Genomic DNA, 22,579 nt, shown 5'->3' with positions numbered 1-22,579 from the left:
ATTCAGTTCTCCAGTGCATGGATACTGGGCCAATCCAAAGAAATCACTCCCCTTAAGTTCGCTGGAAACTGTCACTTCCAGGATAGTTGATCTCTTGAATTCCCCCCACAGCTCCTACTGGTTCCTTCTGTTGCGTGGGTTGTGGGGATTCAGGAAATCAGCATTTCTGGAAGTGTCAGTTTCCCCGGGGAATTTACATAAAGAGGATATGAGCAGTATTTCAACATCAAGGGCTGCAGGAAAGGTGAATATTTATACTGTTCTTTTTAAAAGTATACCTTCTCTGGAAAACTTTTTTTTATAGCGACAGGGTCATTTTGACGTGAACCAGCACAAATCAACCCTAAAGTAATAGAACTACAGAAAGCTTCTATGTGTCTGTACCTGAACACCCAATGCTGGCACATTCTATCCGCAATTCATATTAGAGCTTTGCATGCCCATTGAAACCTCATGTTGGAGTGTATGTGTCTTAGCAGCAAACAGACAGATCTCTGCAGTCTGGGAAGGAGATGAAGCAAGCCATTGTTCATACTTTGATGTCTAGTCAACTACTGTGTACTCCCCAGACACAACTAAACTATTTGGTACCTGTACTTTGGGTGTTATATAATTATTACATTTTGTTTGTATGCCAAGCTCACGTCAGTGATCGCTGATCTCTATGGAGCAAACAGTTGACCAGGCATCTTGCTGTAGATATTGGGGTTGATTTACTAAAGGCAAATCCACTATGCACTACAATTGAACTGCAAATGCACTTGGAAGAGCAATCGATGTAGATCTGAGGGGAAGATCTGAAATGAGGGAAAGCTCTGCTGATTTCTATCATCCAATCATTTGCATGCTAAAATGCTGTTTTTTATTTTGTTTGCATGTTCTTCTCAGATCTACACCAACTGCACTTCCAAGTGCATGTGCAGTGCATAGTGGATTGGCCTTTAGTAAATAAACTCAATTTTCTTGAGTGCAGCCAGAATTAGATATATAAAAGCAGACTATCTGCAAACAAAGAACGAGATGGAAGAAATACTAACATCCATATTATAACCTAATTCAAAGGATCTTAAAGTAGAACTGTGGCCAGGCTACAGACCCTCAAATTATTACATATTCTTAACAAGCAGCAAATACATTTTAAAACAAGCCTCCGCCGACCTTTTTAGCTGACGGTAATGTGGAGTAATTAATCCTCAAATTTTGCAAAAGAAGCTTCTCAGTTTTACTTTCTCTCTGTAGATCAACCCCCCAATTTCAGCATTGGGTTGGCAGCTTGACAGTCTTTAACCTCTAATGTAAAAACAGAGCAGGTGCACACAAAGAGGCAGCGACAACGCCTCACATGAATAACTTCACTGCTTTTATTATGAACTTTGTGAATGAATTGCTCCACAGTGGCTGTAACAGAGATCAATGAAGGCTTGTTGTAGAATGTATTTACTGTTTAAGAATATGTAAATACAAGAATGTCAATTCCACAGTCACAATTTTCTTTTAAACAGGGGTCTCCAATCTTTCTAAACAAAGGGCTAATTTACAGTCCTTTAGACTTTAGGGTTGCCGGACTGTGGTCAGTGGGAGTAGAAAATGCCCCAATGTCAGTGGAAGTTATCAATGTCCCATCATTGGCATTAGTGGGAGGAATAGTGCCCCATCATTGGTGTCAGTGGGGGAAATAGTGTCTTGTATCACAGTGGGAGAAATAGTGGCCAAGGGGCTGCAGTTTGGAGGCCACTGCTTTAAAGCCAAACTGCTGGCAAAAAAGGAAAACAAACCAATCAAAAGTCCTATGTATTAATGATAGTGCTAGAACCACTCTACTAATAGCTGGTAGACTAGTTTGTGCCTTGCTGCCTTTTTCACTTTGGCCCACAATCCTGCCTATGGTTACATGTGTACATCAACTCAACTTGGTCACACATCCTGTGCTGCTGGTAGGCAAAGTTTATTGCTGTGTACTTTATCCTACCATGAAAACATTTACCCAAAGACTGACACAAGAAAATTGGGAAGTCACATATTATGTGGGCATTACTGTTGCTTCTTCATGGCACTGCCCAGACTTAACTCACGGGACACCCATGTGATTACTTAGCAGCTGGGACAGAAGGTCAATGAATGGTCAGTGACATCACATGTAGAAGCCTCTTGACCTCTTAACATACTTTCAAAAATTCAATTTTTATTTTTTATTTTAGAACTTCTGTATTGCGTCACATGATTTAAAATTTAACAAAGATAATGAAATTTTAATAAAATTCTACATATTTTTGATACTATGGCCCAAGTCTTTTCAGATCCCCTTTTTTGTTGTTTTAAGGAAGCCTGGAGTTCAGCTTTATTTTCAAAACCAAAGCTGTAAAGAGAACCCATGCATGGCAAAGCTACAAGCTGAGTTAAATGCTGGCCCCTGGAGCCTAGACTTCCCTAACCTTCACTACCCTGCTGTTTTGTTCTTTCACAGGACATTTTCTCTTCACACACAGGGATTACTGGAGCAGTAATGTAGCAGAAGGGAAGGAACTCTGCTGAAAAAAAATTTAAGCCCAACACATAAAAGAACACAGTTAATATTCACCTATGCTGCTGCCCTTGCTGCCGACCCCATTCTTTACTTCTGGGTTCTGTGTTTTTTTACCATTGACCCCCTACATCACTATAGTATCCTGATCTGATGTAATTAAAAAAATTAGCAGAAGGAACCACATAGTACAGCAGGGGACTAGACATCCGACACTCCCAGAAGAACTAAGATGCTAAATATTCTTCAGGCAGTGTTAGCTCTGCAACAGTACAAAGATCGGCAGCGAAGGTATCAGGACAGGTGAAATAATAACAGTTTTTCTTTTTTTTTTTTGTGGTGACAGGGTCACTTTAACCTTCCTGGCGGTTTTCCCGAGTGTGGCTCGGGGTTAAATTTCAGCACCATTAGCGGTAACCCCGGGCCACACTCGGGATTGCATTGCAGGATCGTGGTGCAGTATACTTACCTTGTCCCGAGGATCCTGCGATGTCCCCCCGTTGTGTCCGTGGGCTCTGTCCTCTGCCCGATGCCTCTCTCTGCCGAGCTCCGTTCCCTGCGAGCGTCGCGACGCATGGGGGCGGAGCCCAGCGGAAAATTTAAAAAATTGAAAAATCATAATACATGCAGTACAGTGTAATCTTACAGACTACATTACTGTGTGAAATTATTTCACAACCCTTTTGTCCAGTGCCCTGAATGCAGTTTTATATTATATATACTGTTCTTAAACTGGAGATTGTCCATAGCAACCAAAAAGTGTTCCTTTACATCAAAAGTGGTTTTAGACCAGCTAGAAAACAGCGATAGTAAAATAGAACACCTGCAGAATTGAGCGATAGTGAATCGTGGGGAAATTAATTTTATTATTATATTATTATTTTTTATAATTATTTATTATTATATTATAATGTTGTGTTTCAAACTTCATCATGCCCGGGATATCTACTAAACTCTTGGTTGGACAGATTTAACTCTTTAACGTTCTGCTCCACTGTTTGGTAGTGCACATTTTGAGCCACGCTAACTCATTGAAAAATGTGGACTTTAAAGGCCTACAATATAAAATGCCAAATTTCTATGCAAAATAATTGTATCGCTTTGAGACTCAAAAATCTGACATAATCCTACCACCAAGGAGGTTAAATAAGCAGCTGTGAGGGCCAGCATCAAAGTCAACCAGTTGTTTACTTTTCATGGACACAGCACAGGTTCACTTTAAGGCCCTACTTGAATGTAGTCAAACTAAGCTCACCAGTTTACGCCACATTCCCCAGGAATCTGAATATCAAAACACCTCTACCAAAACTGAGACATTTGCAAGACAATAATACAAGAACATATTTGACTGCAATTGAGTATATTAGACCACGTGGCCATTACAGAGATAGGAGGATGTTTATAGAGGTTCACTACAACCCAAACCAATATTGAGGTAGAAGAAGGTGAGCCCAGTTATCCACAGATACATTTCTGCTGAGGACTCCCATATCCAGTAAATGCTGGCATAATGAGGGCATCATTCTCACTGAAACAAGGGGAATGAGGCACCCTGACTGCAGATTGGCATAGCAGTTTTAGAACCCGATAAGTCAATGCGAAATTTAGTCAATCAGCCTCTAGTTATAATGCTATGGCAGACTGGCCCTGTAACATATAGGCAAAACTTTGTTTTTTTACCTCTTTTGGCTGTTTTCCTGCATGTTGTTGTTGTAATAGCTGAAGCTGCAGCTGTTCCTGTTGTTTCTTGTAAAACTCCTGAAGCTGCTGCTGTGAGAAAGAGGTATAATAGTGTCAGTTACAGCATATTAAGTGACAGTCCTGGAACTTCTTTTTCTGTTTGTGAATATACGTGTGAGACACAAAAAGTGATTTGAAATATCACATTCTTTTATCTGCGATGCTCTGACCTTTCCTTAGAAATCTGACAATAAATTCAGCCTGCTCAGATGAATCTTGGCGATGCAGTTCGAAAAGTAATTTCCAAAATGTACTGATAGAAAACATGCCTTGTGGTTTTTTTTTTTTTTCTCTCCTCCTTTCCTTCTGAGCAGCCTAATTAAAAGAAGGCGAGGGATGACCTTTGTTTGTTACAACAAAGACGCTGTGCCCTTGTGGAGAAGCATGGTAAATGTAGCTTGTAAAACACATGCATCCATTTACAATGATGGGCTTTGAGTCTATTTATTTCTGGCTACTGTAGGGATCCTAATCCCCTCAATTTCATTACTGAACAGTGGGTGGACCAGAAATGGTAACAGATGCTCAAAAAAGGCCATATCTATAACATGTATGATAGATAAATATATATATATATATATATATATATATATATATATATATATACACATACATACACACACACACACACACACACACATATATATATATATATACACACATATACATACACACAGTACTGTGCAAAAGTTGTAGGCAGGTGTGAAGAAATTATGAATAGTAAGAATGTTTTCAAAAATATATATAATTAAATTGTTTATTTTTATCAATTTACCAAATGCAAAGTGAGTGAACAGAAACCTCTACATCAAATCAATATTTGGTGTGACTATCCTTTGGCTTCAATCCAGCATCAATTCTCACACTTGCACAGTTTGTACACTTGCACAAAGTCAGGGAGTTTGTATGATGAGAGTTGGGTGTATGATTGACCAATTATACCAAGCAGGTGCTAATGATCATCAATCTCATATGTAGGGATAAACACAGTCATTAACTAAAACAGAAACAACAGTCTAGGAGGCTTAAAACTGAGCAAGGAACAGCCAAACTCTGCTACTAAGGTGAAGTTGTTGAAGAAAAAAAATGTCACAGGTCATACACAGTGGCAAGACTGAGCACAGCAACAACACACACATGGTACTTATACTGCAGTAGAAAGGTCTTTCCCAGGCAAGTATTTCAAAGCAGATTGGGGTTTCAAGATATGCTGTCCAAGCTCTTTTGAAGAAGCAAAAAGAAACGGGTAATGTTGAAGACCGTAGCCTCAGTGGTCGGCCAAGAAAAATGAATGCAGCCAATAAATGACACATCGTCCTTTTGTCCCTTCGACATTGGAAGTTGTCCAGGGGTGCCATCAGCACAGAACTTGCCAACAACAGTGGGACCCAGGTACACCCATCTACTGTCCGGAGAAATCTGGCCTGAAGTGGTCTTCATAGAAGAATTGCCGCCAAAAAGCTATGTCTGCGACATGGAAACAAGGCAAAGCGACTTAACTATGCATAAAGACAAAGGAACGGGGGGGGGGGGTGGAGAAAATGGCAGCAGGTGCTCTGAACTGATGAGTCAATATGTGAAATATTTGGCTGTAGCAGGAGGCAGTTTGTTTGCAAAGGGCTGGAGAGCGGTACAATAATAAGTGCCTGTCGGCAACACTGAAGCATGTTGGAGGTGTCTTGCAAACTTGGGGCTGCATTTCGGCAAACGGAGTTGGAGATTTGGTCAGGATCAATGGCATCCTCAATGCTTAGAAATACAGACAGATACATATCCATCATGCCGTACGCCCCAAACTTATTCTGCAGCAGGACAATGACCCCAAATATACAGCCAATTACATAATTAACTATCTTCAGCGTAAAGAAGAACAAGGAGTATTGGAAGTGATGGTTTGGCCTCCACAGAGCCCTGATCTTAATATCATTGACTCTGTCTTGGATTAAATGAAGAGACAGAAGGATTTGAGGCAGCCTACATCCACAGAAGATCTGTGGTTAGTTCTCCAAGGTGTTTAGAACAACCTACCTGCTGAACTACTTTAAAAACTATTTGCATGTGTACCTTGCTGAATTGATGCTGTTTTGAAGGCAAACAGCAATTTTCACACCTTCTTAAAAATGTTGGACAGTGGTGTAATATTATATATTTTATATATATATATATATATATATATATATATATATATATATATATATATATATATATATATATATATATATAAACACATATACATACACACAGTATATTGCATCACTGTGCTGCACGCTACATAATTTGGACCACTGCACTCTGCATATCATGCTGTACATTATATACAACAGACTGCTACACACTTATGCCCTGTACACACGGTCAAAAATTCCAACAGAAAAGGTCCGATCGGATTATATTGTCGTAAAATCTGATCGTGTGTGGGTCGGAAATTCCAGCGGAAAAAATTCGAGAGCAGGATCTAAAACTTTCCAACAAAAAAAATCAGATCAGACTTTTTCCAATCGTTTGTAGAGAATTTCCGATCGGACAAAGTGCCACGCATGCTCAGATCAAATTACGAGACCAAACCTATTGGCTACTAGCCTCTACGTAGTCCCGTCGACCGCAGCAAACGTCACCACGTTCCGAACGATCGGATTTTCTGACAACTTTGTCCGACCGTGTGTATGTAACACAAGTTTTGGACAAAATCCGTCAGAAAAAAATCTGACGGATTTTGTGGTCGGAATGTCCGACCGTGTGTACAAGGCATTAGGCCCTGTTCACATCTCATGATTTGGGATCACAGGCAGATTCGCTGCCATGCACACGTTTGGGTTGTGGTTGTCACACATCAGAATGGCGTGGCAAACTGCGCCTTCAAAAATCATGTGAAGTTTGTCGCCTGAAAAGAAGGAGAAGCTCTTTTCGGAAGACAGATGACAAATGTTCATAGGGTTAGCCCATTCATGTGAATGGGCTGCCCTTTGTAACATGCAGAATCGCATGTCAAAATCGCGTAGTGGGAACGTTCGTTCCTGCTCTGCAGTAGTGTTAACGGGGCCTAACGCTCTTTTGTATGTTACATACTGCAGACTATGTCATCCTATTCAAACAACAAACACACATTTGCTAGTATAAGGGTGCACTCACACCGGCCATGGTTTCAATGAACTGTTCCCTAGTTTGATCGCCCCCCCCCCTTCCCCAATAACCCACCAAACTGCACTCACATTGGACTATAAGCAAGTGTTCCCAGGCACACTTGCATCATCACCTCTGCCGACCAGATCCCAGTGATTCCTACTTCTGCATTCAGTGATCTATGCAGAATTCTGTGCTCAGGCATGGTTTGTGCTCAAACGCTACTCAACTAGAAGTAAACCGTGTCCGGCACCACTTCTTTAAAGTTGTCCCGTGCATGGTATGCTCAACTGTACAGTTTAGAACATTCATACTATACAAATGATTCAGTCTAAGGGGGCGAACCATGCCCGGGCATAGTCAAAAATGCCAGTGTTTATGCACCCTAATACTTTGTACATAAAGTTCCAGATGTATCTTTGAACTAGAGTTATTTCTTCACAGCCACCAATCAGATTCAGACTTTACATGTATAGCTGAGCTTATTGTTGGCTGAATGGGAGTAACATTAGCTCTTCCTTGGAAAATGTTGATAAACCAGGCCTATAGAGAGGTAAGTGGATGTAGATATAATTCAGTGTTGGACTAAACTGAACCTGTGTTGTGTTTAATGCTTTAGGAAGCCACTAAAGAACTCAGACACAAAAGTCAACAACATTGCTTTGACTCAGAGCTTTGGCTTGCCCATTGTACTGCACCCAAAAACCTACAATTCTTTGCAGGATGCTACTGCAGCCCAGAGAAAGATGCCCTTTGGCATTGTTGGATGCGGAGTGGCCAGGTCGGTGCTATACTTTGGGGCAAAGTTGAGGATTTCAAGAAAAACATTCTCAGGTTTGGTTTTAAGGTTTATTTTACCCAGAAACAGAAACATAATATTATGTACAGTACTGAGGTAATCACTAGAACCTCCACTGAGGTCAAGACAATTGCCTCTCCTGCTAACTGTTCAGAGCCAGATCATCAACAAGGCAACCGACACAGTAGCGGAGGGATCAGTGGATGTTCAGAAGACTCAGCTTCAATGTTGATGACCCTGCAGTAAGCCAGAGGGACAAGGAAACTGGTTACAGCTGTGCACCTGCTGGTCACTTCACAAGGGCGGATACACTTGTAGGCAGTTAGTGTTGGGGAAGGGCCAATGCCAGAAAAACAATTCAAATTGGGGATTCCGCGAGCCTGTGTATACTCTTTATCAATGTCAATCAAAGGGATGGAGGGCCAAAGCTGCCACCTTGCCAAGGCCTCATTTTGCTGTAATTTGTCTTTTCCCCGTGGCATTCCCTGAGCACAACGTCATCATAAGGGATTAAAGTATTTTGATATTAGACAAAGTTACCACATAGCAACCACTTCAAGGCCTTATGCACACAGGGCACTTTTTTTTTCTCCCTTGGAAGCGGAGGAAAAAGCAGCATTAAAAACGTGCCTAAAGCCATGTTTAGGCGTTTAAAACACTGTGCGTTTATTCATTCCGCTTGCCAGAATACTAAATTATTCTGGTCAATGGAAAGAATGAAGGTTCAAGCGCTTAAGCACTTTTAGATGTGTTTAGGCGTATTGGGCAATTTTATTTTTCTTCCGTCTCTAAATGCCCATAAAAACCCCTGTGTGCGCAAAAAGACACATAGGTTAACACAAAGGAGCGTTTAGAGGCCATCCCATCAAACGTCATTAAAAGTGGTGTTTTTTACATCCTTTGTGCATGGGGCCTTACAGTTGAGCCATTAAATCAACATATCACAGCAAATAACTTGGATAAATGAATGCAACTAGAAATAAATTGTAATCTTTTAGCAATAAGCATAAACCTTTAATGCAAAAGGACAGATTATACATTACCAAAAGTATTGGGATGCCTGCCTTTACACACATGAACTTTAATGGCACCCCAAACTTATTCCATAGGGTTAAATATTGCGTTACTTTGCAGCTATAACAGCTTCAACTCTTCTGGGAAGGCTGTTCATAAGGTTTAGGAGTGTGTCTATGGGAATGTTTGACCATTCTTCGGGTTGAGGCAGGCCAGTCAAGTTCCTCCACCCCAAACTCACTCATCCATGTATTTAATGACCTTGCATTGTGCACAGTTATGTTGGAACAGCAAGAGGCCATCCCCTAACTGTTCCCACAAAGTTGGACGCATGAAATTGTCCAAAATGTCTTGCTCCTACATTTTTATGAATAGTTTCCTGCTCCAACATGACTGCGGAACCAGTACACAAACAAGGTCCATAAAGACATGGATGAGCAAGTTTGGGGTGGAGGAACGTGACTGGCCTGCGCAGAATCCTGACCTCAACCTCATAGGACACCTTGGGATGAATTAATTAGCGGAGCCTGTGAGCCAGGCCTTCTCTCCAACATCAATGCCTGGCCTCCCAAATGCGTTTCTGGAAAGAATGGTCAAACATCCTCACAGACACACTCCTAAACCCTGTGGACAACCTTCCCAGAAGAGTTGAAGCTGCTATAGCTGCAAAGGGTGGGCCAACTCAATATTGAACCCTACAGGCTAAGACTGGAATACAATTAAATGTCATATGTGTGTAAAGGCAGGCATCTCAATACTTTTGGTAATGCAGTGTATCTAGATGCAATGAAAAGTAGTTCGCTTGCAGCAGCTACTGGGTAAACACTGCCCATCTGCAGCCTCACTGTGCCCATCTGCAGCCGTACCATTGATTATTAAAACAGCAGCGTCTCCCGCTGTGTTATGCAGTCTGTTCAGCTGTCCATTGTAACAAAGCCCCACCTCCTCCTCGTTCGTGATAGATGGAACACCGACACAGTTTCTCAGCATTGTATCAGTGTTCCTCTATCAAGGACGAGGAGGAGGCGGGGCTTTGTTACAATGGACGGCTGAACAGACTGCATAACACAGCGGGAGACACCCGCTGTGTTTAGTAATCAAAGGTACGGCTGCTGTGCGGCTCAGTTGAGTATAGGCCGAGGGGGGGGGTTCAGCCTAAAAAATGGGTTGAAAAACTCAGCTTATACTCGGGTATATAGGGTACTTTGATTCTTGATTGAGCAGGGATTGACTGAAATTCGAACAGTGTCTGGGTTCAAATTTAGGGTTGGCTTTAGGGTTGTCAGCCTGCCACAGGAAGTACGGTTACCGGTAGGATCTCCAGATTATAAAAAAAAAATTGCAATAGATTCACAAAAATAAAACAAAATTGCTTAAGAAAAGTGTATGTAAGGGGACATGGAGAGAAAAGCATCCTAAAAAAATGATTTGGGGTTTACATACTCTTTAAGAGAATAGAACTAAGAGTTTTTTTTTTTTTAATAAAGATGATACAGATGTTAAAGTGTATATGAAGCCTTGATACATTTTTTTGGGGGGGGGGGGGGGCATATCAAATAAAGCTGATTTACTTGACAATAGCAACTTAGCAGGTCACCATTCTACTACCATGTGGTCAGGAAACTTTACCTGCTGGAGCATGAGGGCTTGCTGTTGCTGAAGTAAGACCTGTAGCTGTTGGGGCGTTAGCACTTGCTGCTGGAGAATTTGTTGCATTTGCTGAGGAGTGATTACTTGGGGTGTCATCATAGCCACTGAGACAGGAACCTGAAAAATAAGGAAAAAAAAATAGCTTGAAGACTCCTTTATAACCAATTGCAAGTCCCCGCTAAAGCAGACAGGACGTCATGCAAATTCCATCTCAGATCTCACCACAGCGACCTACAACAGCTACCTAAAAAAAAAAAAAAAAAAACCCTGCATACATCACATTGTCTGCACAGCCGCCGTGCGCTCCCTCCTCAGCTCAACCAAACGTACAGATGTTTTCAATTCCTCCATATTATGTGAGATACCATTAAAGCGTTTTTTTTTCCGTGACATTTCGGTGACAAACAGCGACGGCGATGAACCCGATAGCATTTCATATTTGCAACTGTTAACACATTCTCAGCCCCATGCGCACGTTTCTGTTTAAGGAACCTATACAGCTTATTTGAAAGGGATGATGTCTTCGTCAGATAAAAACACTGACATTAAAATGACAGGCTGTCTTGGACAAGGTTACACAAATTGTATTGCAGCGGCTAGCTAATGACAATGCCACCAATCCTGCGAGCCTCCAAGAATGTAATTTACCTATTCAAAATAATCACGGCACTTGTGCTTAATTTGCAAGTGCGCCAGAGACTTTTTTTTTTTTCTTGGGGAATTTTAGATGTAAAAAAAAATTAATAGCTTTCGATAAGAACAAATAGTAACTATATGCACCTTAGTTTTTTAGTATGTTAAATAGTGTCTTTGTTGTATAGTTGTTGCTATTTATGTTTCTGCTGGTGGGCAACACTCACAATCAATCAATCAGGTGCTCGCAAAATGGGACTCATTCAAACCATCCCAATTATATAAATAAATAAAAATTTAAGTTGCAGGTTACAGCTCTCCAAATGTATTGATGACCTTCATTAATACCGCTTATTCTCAATTCAGCTGAATAGTATAAGATGTATATACATAAGGTGTTTTGGGCTTGCTTCAGCCCTTCTGCATTTATGCACTAATATATATATATATATATATATATATATATATATATATATATATATATATATATATATATACACATACATACATATACATACATACATACACATATACTGTATATATATATATATATATACATACATATACATATACACACACATATACTAATATATATATATATATACACACATATGCACACACACACATACACACACACATACACAGATGATAGATAGAAAGATAGATAACTAGCTAAACCGCCTTCATTACAATGCCATGCAACTACTTATTTTTAATGCTAACTTGATTCATTATTCATTATTATTTATTACTAGAGCTACAATGCAGACGAGAGCATTTTGGGGTACAGATGAATAAATACTACTGAACACCAGGGAATATTATAAAGACCGAAATTTATAATCCCCAATCCCCAACATCCGGCTAGAGAATGAGAGTGGAAAAGCGGGCCACTGAAAGATGTGTATATAATATATTGGTATCGAGTAATAGAAAGGTGTAATTAATTTATGTACACCGGTGAGATAAAGCACCATTTATATTATAGGTGACCACCTAGATAGAGCAATACAGATGTATACAGTATTACTAGACAGAGGAAGCAGGAAAGCGTAAATTCGCTGTACACTACAACCAGGTTTTAGAACGCAAATTCTGTTTTAACACATATAGATATAAAGACTTTTGTTTAAGGATTTTAATAGTTTCCAATATAAGAAACAATAAATAGAGATATGAATCCAATGGCATCATTTAAAACTAAATAAAAAGGGGGTGAAAAAAAAAATCACATAAAAAGCTTTCCAATAAGCTGTAAGCAAAAGCCAGCGATGCTGCATTAATTTTATGTAACATAATGCCTTAATATGCAGTTTATCTTGCCTTTTTTCACTCACATTCTTCCGTCATTTGCATAGTGAGCTCTCTCCTAATTTCACAGTCATTATGCACTGATGTCCTTATTTCTCAGCATCACTAATTTTGATTAACTTAAAATGGTTCTTGAAGGTCAGATACATAGTAACGACATATTCCTCGCATTGTTGCATAAATCCACTTTTTTTTTTCCCCCCCACCAACCCCCCTGCGAGTGTGTGGGTTACAAAAGGATTTTCATTTTCCTTATAATGGAATGGGGTGATGAGTAAGTCACGATGGCACTGCAGCCTAAGATGAGTGAAAAAGGAGAAAAAAAAAAAAATAGAAAGAAATTCTGGACACCCAGCTCCTTCTACCATTGGCGGCGTTTCAATGCAAAGTCCCTGATGTGATGTTACTACACTGTGCGAAGCCGTTTGATTCAAGAGTATCAACCAACTGGCACTGTGGCAAATCCTCCGAGAGCTCCGTCATCAGAAGCGGAGAGGTGTAATCCCATTAATTCGCTCTATTCCGTTCTGCATTGCTTTCATAATATAACAAGGCATTCAATAAATACACTTTACCGGCCTAGATCACTCATCTGGGTTAATACCGGAATCATTAGATCACAATACAAGTTTACTTTTCCTTGAGGTCTAATTTACTTTTTTCGTTGCTGTTTTATTAAACAAACAGTGGAAGTCTACCTATAAATGTATCACAGAGATTTTATTTTTTTAATTTTTTTATTTTATTTACCCCCTAAAATATGGACTGTGTTCAACACAAATATAGAGCTAGTGAATCAGTCAGCACGCTAAGCGAAAAAGGGGCAAGGTGCCGTTAATACATACTGGGGTTGCTTTACTATATGCAAATAGTCTGTTCACTTTGCAAATGAAGTTTTCCCTAGAGCTTAGTGAATGCGGTGAAATTTCACTTTGCAAAGATTACACAGTTATGCACAAGGGAAAACAAAAGAAAAAAAAAAACATTTTTGCTTGCACATGATTGGATGATAGAAGTCAACAGGGCTTCACCTCCCTCATTAAGCTCTGGGGAAAATTTCCTGGCAGAGTGCAATTGCATTTGCAAAGTGATCAGTCTATTTGCCTTTAGTAAACCAACCCCACTGAATAATAATAGAGGCTTTTTGGTTTCATCATAGTGCAAAGATGGCCGTAAATCAAGATAACCAATCAAAACTCATCGCCTCACCATCCAGCATCATCAGACTACTAAAATGCAATTTGTCATTGGTGGCTGTGAAAACTACAAAATGCTGTTCTGTGCACCGTCATCATTACAGACCTTCTAACACACGTTTATATAATGGAAATCTAGCATTAACCAAAGACTCCTATTTTCCAGCTTCAAATCCAACACGATTGGTGTTAGATTTGGAGCTGGGAAATTCAGCCACTGATGTGCGCTGTGACGGGAGCAGTGCCAATGCACTGTAATGACGCACTGCGCTGTTTATTTATTTTTTCAACTTCATTAAATTGTCAGCAAATGACACTGCATTCATCTTTATGCACGCCAGCACATTCCAATGCAACATGCTGCTCTGCGTAAAAATGCAGCATGTCCTACTTTTATCAGCGCACACCACTACAGAGCATTGCATGAACTCAACTCACCGGACTAAAGGGAAGTTGGCGTGTTTATGTGCTGGGACTGCATTGGGCAAGGCCACTCAGTGCAGTCCAGAAGGTGTGAATGGACCTTGAAAGTGCTTCATGCATTTTTATACCTATGGGTGGCTGTAGACAAGGTAAGGGTTAACCTGAGAACAACAGGCAGGCAGACATTTGCCTGTCCTTGATTACACTGGGACCCATTACCATTACTAGCACGACTAGCCTGATGGGCTGAAGTAGAATATGCATAGTTTACTACTTTCTTCCCTCAGGAAGGGTTGGCAAAATTGCTCAGAGACTTCCCAACAAGCTGGAAAATCTCTCCCAGAGGAACAATCTCTTCTGACCTCAGAAGAACCCGTTTTCACCCCAAAGTGTACCTGTAATTCAGCTAATACTCCCTTGAGTGTCAAAGATGGGGAAGGTCATACAGCAAGCCAAAGCCTACAACCAAGCCAACGTGTACGAGCAAACTCCAATACACTGTTCCTAAATATACAATTATACTGAAATTTTACAACAGTATAAAGTCGTAAATTGTATGCAACTGTACAATTGTATCCAGCTGTGTAATTGTATACAATATACAGCTACAATCCATAACATAAAGGATGGGGCCTGTTTTTTGTAAACCTTAAGACTCTAAAAAAAAGAAAAAAAAATGTATGATGCTGTAAGGCAAACAAAAAAATTGGAAAATGTCATCAGATCCACCATTGTTTTCTATCTATAGCAAACTCATAAGCTTATTCAACATCTCATAGTGCAGAATGAAGAGAATGAACATAATCAGAGTATCAGATGTAGACACAATGAATGTATGGTGTGGCCATATAGAGACATATGTCTCATATAGAATAATGGTTGGCGTTCCAGTCACGTCACAGTGCAATCTTCAGAGGTGTTGAATGTTTTATCCTTTTTTCTCAATAGGAAGCATCTAATCTGAAAGAGATTTTCCAACATGCTTTTCAAATTGATGGTATTTGATACCAATGATCAAATGTGTAGCATCACTTGAAGTATATTTAAACCCAGTCTCTAAAATCTGATATAACCTTTAACATGGTAATGTAATTTCAAAAGAGGATTCTTATTTTATATTTTTAACCTGCACTTTTCATCATAATAATACCTATTGATCCTGTCATCAAGGTCCTTGTTCAGTTACTTCCTGTTATAGAGTGATAAAGAGTGTCTCCTAGTTGCGTTGGCGGTGCTGTCAGCCTGCCACATGGGCTTTCAATAGAAACAAGTGACTGTTTCAAGACACGTTACACAGGCATGGTCTACTGTTGCCATCATCAGAAACCTACCCTGGAAAAATGCCATTCCTGGAATGCATGCAGACAACAGTGGTGGTAAAGAGGCTTCAGCAGATCAGTAGCACAGAGATGCCCCAAAGGATGAAAAAGGGCAAGGCAAGTTATTAAAGCAAAGGAAATTGCTTATGGCACACAGTTCTTTAGCAAACATATTGCTCCATAATAGTAGGGAAGAATTATTTTTGACAAAACCCATATGTCCTATGCATGTGTGTGTAAAAACATGACCTGTCTGTTGCCTCTACACTTGCAATGGTTATACCGAAGAACCTAGGAAGCTTCACCAAACTTCTCTTCAAGCCGTTAGTCCTTAGCGGTGAAAAAGACTCAAAGGCCAAGCAGCCTCAGCGCTAGGAAATAATAGGCCACACTTTATTACCCATTACTACCGAGGTCATTAGCGGCAAGAGTGATTGTCCTGGTCTTAACCTATTGATCACTGTAACTACCATCATTTAATTCTGAGCCGAGCATCTCTACAGCAGCTAAGAGCACACTAGAGAGAGTGGTTTATTGTAGAGAAATACAGCCAAGCACTGAAAATTACACTTTGATTCATAAAATCTACTCAGTGGTTTAAATCAATAGTATTTAAAACAGTCACGCCAACTTCTTAAGTACATCCCTCTCATATTTACGACTCCCATTCTGAATGTACTCATTCAAAACTAAAACTTTATTTTAAAAACCGTCTAGAATCCTCTGCAGACCCCTCCACACAGAGCGCAGACTTTGGGGAGAAAAAAAAAAGGGACGTTTTTTTTTTTTCCTGTTTCATCTCAATTCACAGCTGCTCAATGCAAGAAACCAGCAGCTGCCTGTTCACAATCTCTCAACAATGAAACGCACGCTGAACGGCAAATTCAGAATGCAGACCTGCAAGCAGTTAGACAAATGAAAATATCGCACAACTGGGGGAAAAAATCAGAGCAGATAGCAGTTCCCAAATAACACGGATAATTCCTTCCCAAAAGGCTGTCTTTGCAGATCTGCAATGCCAACCCTAAACGCTTGGACACCAAGAGGGTTGCAAAAGTGTGGAAGCTTCAGGACAAAAAGTTAACCTTGTAATAGAAACGCAGAGTAGGGATATATCCTCAAATTTCTTCATTAAAAAAGAAGTATAAATCTTTTTATAAATAAAAAAATATAAAAATAAACAGATTCAAATTATTTTAGGTTGCACCTAACCTCAAATATTGTCAACTCTTTGTTACAGGCCAGTGAAAATTAATTTACTTAAATAACTGGTATCAGTTGTTAGCAGAAGCATGACTTTTGTAAACCTACAAAATTATTATTAAAGCAAATAAAGGTAAGAACAGTTACTTGCACATAGCTAGACCTGCTGGAACACACCTCTAGAACTCTTGTGGAACTCCCTGGGAAGCACCCTTATGCAAAATAAATGTAGGAACAGCAGATAAGCTTGACCTGCCCCCTCCCCCACTTTTTTATTGGCCCATTGTGTTGCTGGTCAGTCCTACTGACCAATAATGAAGTGTCTGAGTTTACTCCTCTTCATTAACTGAGGTTGGATAATGGAGCACATCTGGTTTTGGGGCTCCCAGGCCAACCTAAAGCTAAGGTATATCTAAAGGCAAGTGAAGTTACTTAACTACTTCATCTGTGTTTGACTTGTGTCAATTACTATCCCTATTTTTGTATCTCTAAGGCTTTTTTTTGTTTTTTTTCCATTTACATCACTAGAAATGCACAGACCGGTTATGGCGTCACTACATGCCTGCCAATCACTACAGAGCATAGTAGGAAAACTACAGTCACATGACTGAACTAGAATCCATACTCGCAGCACAATTAAAGAGAATGACATCACTGGACATGCAACCGTAAAACACAGAAAAGCCAAACAGACTATTATTTAAATTAGCAAAGTAATTATTCTTCAGATTCCTTAGAATCTCATAACTAGGAAACTTCCCATAAAAGCAATCAACAAATCTTTAATCTACTTATCTGCTCACAAAGCGTAAAATGTACAGCCAAAGGGATTGCTTGTATGACAAGTTGCTGACGTTTTGAGCATCATGCAAATTAGCTTCTCTAAAAGAAGAAGGAAAGTCGGGATAGCGGCCATTCGAATGGTATGATTGCTTGTAGGTGTCTAGACATGAGGAAAAACCGAAATGGAAGCCTTGCAGTGGTGTGAGTGAATGCCATAAAACAAATAAAAATAAGAAAAACAGAATTTGCAAAGTTGTCATGTTTGAGATGATGAAAGAGTTCTGATTGGATGCTGAACCACAGTTCTTTGTGAAAGACTAACTTTATAGGTAAAGCTGATCCAGAGAATATTGGGTTGCCTCTTGGAGAATGGGGGGGGGGATTGGTTCATGCTTTGCTGGATTTTTTTGCCTTCCTCCGGATTGGGTATAGGATTGTGTACATAGGAGTGCATGATTTTTTTTTTTATTAGGATATTTATTTATTTTTTCTTTCATTGGTTGAGCTAGATGGATTTGTGTCTTTTTTCAACCAGACTCACTAGGTAACCACTAGATAGGCCCATAGAAACAACTATTTGGATAAGTGAACACAAGCCCTGGATTCAGATATCCAATACATTTAAAGCTGTATGTCAACTAATTTCAGGTGTGGAAATGATCAGGGAAAGGAGATGCTAAGAAGGCAATACAGCGTAAATATAGGTGGAGCAGCGTGAAGCTAACACCTTGCTGACTGGCAATATGTATTAAAACATGGAGATATACCTTTTAAACCAGGCAGTAAGGAATAGGTCCTTAGAATACCTGAACCTTGAGTAATTTGTAAGTGATCAGACCCATTGGAACACGCAATATTTTGAGGCAAAAAATTTTTTCGGTCATAAGCAATAATCTCCGAGACTATATTTTATATTATCTTTGCTACAGAATGTTTTTGTAGATGGCATCTTTCTAAATAACTGCAGCAGATTTTGGGTTTGGTTATTTTAAGGTGGGAAGTAGTAAACAGTCCACGGAGTTGCATGCCAAGCTCCATTTACAAATAATAAGCCATCTTGACTTACAATATAGACTGTACATAACCCTCTATGGTGGACCTACTGGCTCCAGAAATAAAATAAACTAACATGACAAAAAAGTTTTAGGACCAATTTCAAGGATTGCTTTTTTTTTTTTTTTATCCTTCAGGAAACCCATTTCCCAATGTCTCATTTATTTTGCATATTACAAGAGAGTTTTTTTTTCCCTTCCTTTCTCCTCTGCTTGGTCTCCCTCCCTTACCTTCCCACAAGGAAAGATTCATTAATGTAAATTATAAAACTGCCTGCGAGTCATTCAGCTCCTTCCCACAAAGCCCTTTTTATGTAAATAAAAATTGTTCTCATTTACAGAAACAGGATTTGATATTATGTGGGAGGCAGCGATGATCAGGTTGGGTTGAGATAGAATCGTGTTATTTGTCATTCGTGCAGTTCACAGGGGGTGACTGACGCCCCTGATCTTATCTCTCAATTCGTATTCAATGCTAGCTCCCCGCTTACCTGCCAGGTTAATTGCCTCAGCAACAATAAATACCAATTTCAGCATTCAAAAAATAAGCAAGCTCGGAATAATTAAACCTTGTTAACACCCCGCAGCCTTGGACTCCAAGACAACAATTATTATTTTTTTTCTTTTTAATTATTTTTCAGGCCATCTGAACCATTTAAGTAGTGATGAAACAATATCATTTAGATAATCTGGCATGTCGCCATAACTCAGAAATAAAGCAGTCCATTAGATATTATTATAATTATCGTCTAGTGTTTGGAAAAGAGACAAAATTTTATGTGGCGCTCTATAATTGACCGCGTGTTTATTTGTTTATTAAAATGAATGCAGACAAATTCGAATGCACAAAAAAGTAAGGTTGAAAAAGGCCGAGGAACAGTCAGTAAGTAGGGAAATATAGACGACTGTCAACAAAAGGAAAATGTGAGGACTCGTCTAAAATTACCAGCTGACCCAAAGAGCTGTACGCTCATTTCAGTTAATTAGAAAAACATTTACATTACCAAGCCAAAAAAATAATAGATAATCCACCCAGCCCCCACTCCCCTTCTCACAAGCCCTACAGAGATTTGGCTGAAAATAGTATGACCCTCTCCTTTTTCTTTTTTTTTTGCCATAGTGAAAATGTGCAATGTCATTTGCAGGTTTAATAAATGGGTTCTTGACCCCCTCTCCTTTCGCTCTTTTAAGTTCTGCAGAGCAAAAGGGGCAATTTATCAAAGCCAAGTACATTGGCCCAGACTTTCCTCAAGTCTCTATGAAAAAAGAGAGGAAAAAATACTTTTGTAGTTAAAATTATATTACCTATACATTTCCTCTGGCCTACTGTGAGGTTTCAATATCCCAAACTTTGCCAGTCTAAGAGACTTTGTGTTTGCTTAAGATGGGCGGCTGTTCTCACCTCCTTCAAACACCCCCATCTATATATCACAGGCAAGCACAAGAGTGCAAATTACATTCTAATGGGGAAATATCAGTGGCTTCTCTGACAATTTTGTCATTCACTGATTTACTCCTAATAAAGACACTTCAACCAGCAAGCTTCCGTGGGGTTAAGGGTCAAGAAATGTTCAAAAAAAATATCTAGATTCCTTGGTTTAAAAAAAAAACCAAGGCCAACGGGGGACCGACAAAGATTTTTTTTTGCTTAAAATGGGTTGGCAATTAAAATAATTGTACAAAGAACCACCTTCTAGGACGATAAAAAACTGAAATAAATTAAACTGCTGCCACCGTAACAGGTTAGATAAAAATCTAAATTTAATGTATTCTGTCTTGTGTCATCTTGTTTTGTCAAGACATGAAATAGAATAAGAAAATACAAGGCAGGGAAGAAAAAAAAAAGCCCTTGAGATATCACAAATGACGACCTTTGTGATGTTGTTAGTTTACCCTATTTTAGGCTATTTGCACAACGATGGCTTAGATTTAAGAATTTGATAGACCTCAAAGAACCCCAGCTCAGTTCACTGTTGAACAGGCAGGTCCTATCCTTCATCCAATCAATGTCTGCTTCGTTCTCCTCGATTCCCGGCTTTAATGAGTGACAGCTACGTTTGTTGCTCGATATTCATTGCGCCCATGTTTTCCAGGAGCACATGTCGCGAACTGGGGGAATCAAACGCATGAGCGGTCACTGTGCATTACAAAAGGTTAAAGTGGGCTGGCTAAAGATGACAAGACTCCAGCTTCAGTTTAGAGGTAATGTCTGTATTATCCCTCCTGTTAGAAAAATATTAATGAAACCAGAAGGAAAAGGAAAAAAGAAAAAAAAAATTGGTGGAAACAAAAAAAAAAAAAAAAAAAAGATCCTATAAAAAAGTAATTGAAGTCTGCGCTAGGGAAAGAAAACAAGTTTCCAGTAACCCAAGTCTGCACTCCATAAAACAAACAAACTATGTCCCAACCAGCCAAGTCTGGACCAAACAATAACAATTTTAACTGATGGTGTCAGGACTTTCCCACAATCTAGCTGTGCAGGTGTTGTGTGTATTCCCCTCCTCTAAAAGGCTCTATTTATTTTCCCAAACTAGAGGAAAATCAATAACTTTCAATGCATAACAGAACATTTGTTACAGATTAAGACGTATTAATGGAACCTAACTTTAAATAAACACAAGCGAGGAGTGCAAATTGTTTCGTCGGTTGGGATGGGAGAGAGATGCAGCATTGTAACCTTTCGTTGCCTGAGGATCTGTAGCTTTCTGAAGCACCTTGGCACTGTTTATACCATTTTTATTATTAAATAAGGTCTCCAACAGACTGACCCCTATTAAAATCAATCACGGAGGCGATGGGATTTTTGCAAGACACAAATATAGAAACGCCATTGTATATGCTAAAGTGACCTAATAATGGACTAAATTTGTAAATGGAATGAACTTCAGATTGTTTTTGGGCACTGCCGTGCACGTAGAACTGTGCATATCACTCCATCTCAAGACCGTTATGTCAACTTTTTACGTCGGGTTGGGTTTAACTTTTATGCACCAGCAACAGACATGGCACAGGTGACACAAGTGCAATGTATTACGATAAACCACAAATTTATTGTGTCTACATTACAATTATTTCAAGGCAAAAATAAAAAAAATGTCAGCCAAGACATTAAGCCCCGGGAACAGAACAGAGCCTGTAGTAAAGTATATTCTAAATAGGTTATATATGCTACAGCAGGCATCAGTCATCTTGGTGTGATTAACTTTCCTTATTGGGCTATATGTTCATCTCTTTAACCCATTAGTAATTTTTTATTCATTTTTTTTATTTGAAAGAAAGCCAAGTCTCGACACAACGGATGGAGTTGAATCTGGGAACTTAGCATTTGTTTGTTATTACAAGAGCTACACCTATCTGGTGTAAACAAGCAGATCCCAGGCCCTTCCTCTTTCTGCTTAATGTGTTTAAGCCAACGATGATATACAGTTGTACCAGCTCGGCTGGATTATGCAACAGTGAGAGGCTTCATGAGTCAGTTTGGGTTTAACCCAGTGGGTGCTAAAGAACACTTTCACACAGATTCCTTTAAACGCCTCAATAGATGGAGCAGTTAATGCAACGTTTCTAAAACACGCTTTTTTTTGCATCTATCACCCAAATATTTACTCATTCTTCAATTAAACTGAACTTAACTGAACTGACTAGGGATAGATCCGTTTTTTTTAATTATTTGTACTGACATGACTAAAGTTTGCCACCAATATTTAAAGACAAATACATCAAGGGATTTCTAAATCCACGATAGTGTGCTTCAGTCAACTTCTCTGGCACTTCCTCAGAAAGCATCCAGGAACCAGAAGAACCAAGTGAACCAT

At 39.4% G+C, this 22,579-nt stretch overlaps 1 protein-coding gene across 19 annotated transcripts in view; it reads right to left on the bottom strand.

The window, feature by feature from the left end:
* The window catches only part of FOXP1 (forkhead box P1), a 1,079,246-nt gene that overhangs the window by 141,538 nt on the left and 915,129 nt on the right, over positions 1-22,579 (bottom strand). For 15 of the 19 annotated variants that reach the window (XM_077451838.1, XM_077451836.1, XM_077451844.1 and 12 more), the window contains 2 exons: positions 10,824-10,961; positions 4,202-4,291 (listed from right to left, as the gene is read on the bottom strand). In XM_077451838.1, coding sequence (XP_077307964.1) covers positions 4,202-4,291; positions 10,824-10,961 — 228 coding nt within the window. The remainder of the gene's footprint in view (positions 1-4,201; positions 4,292-10,823; positions 10,962-22,579) is intronic. The other 4 variants (XM_077451843.1, XM_077451850.1, XM_077451847.1 and 1 more) reach the window with 1 other exon arrangement.

The sequence above is a fragment of the Lithobates pipiens genome, unplaced genomic scaffold (genome assembly GCF_037356315.1).
Source record: "Lithobates pipiens isolate NorthernLeopardFrog02 unplaced genomic scaffold, aLitPip1_a1.2 Scaffold_23, whole genome shotgun sequence".
Lineage (NCBI taxonomy): Eukaryota > Metazoa > Chordata > Amphibia > Anura > Ranidae > Lithobates > Lithobates pipiens.
Note: the sequence above shows the minus strand (reverse complement) of the source record. Positions and strands in the feature narration are given on the sequence as shown.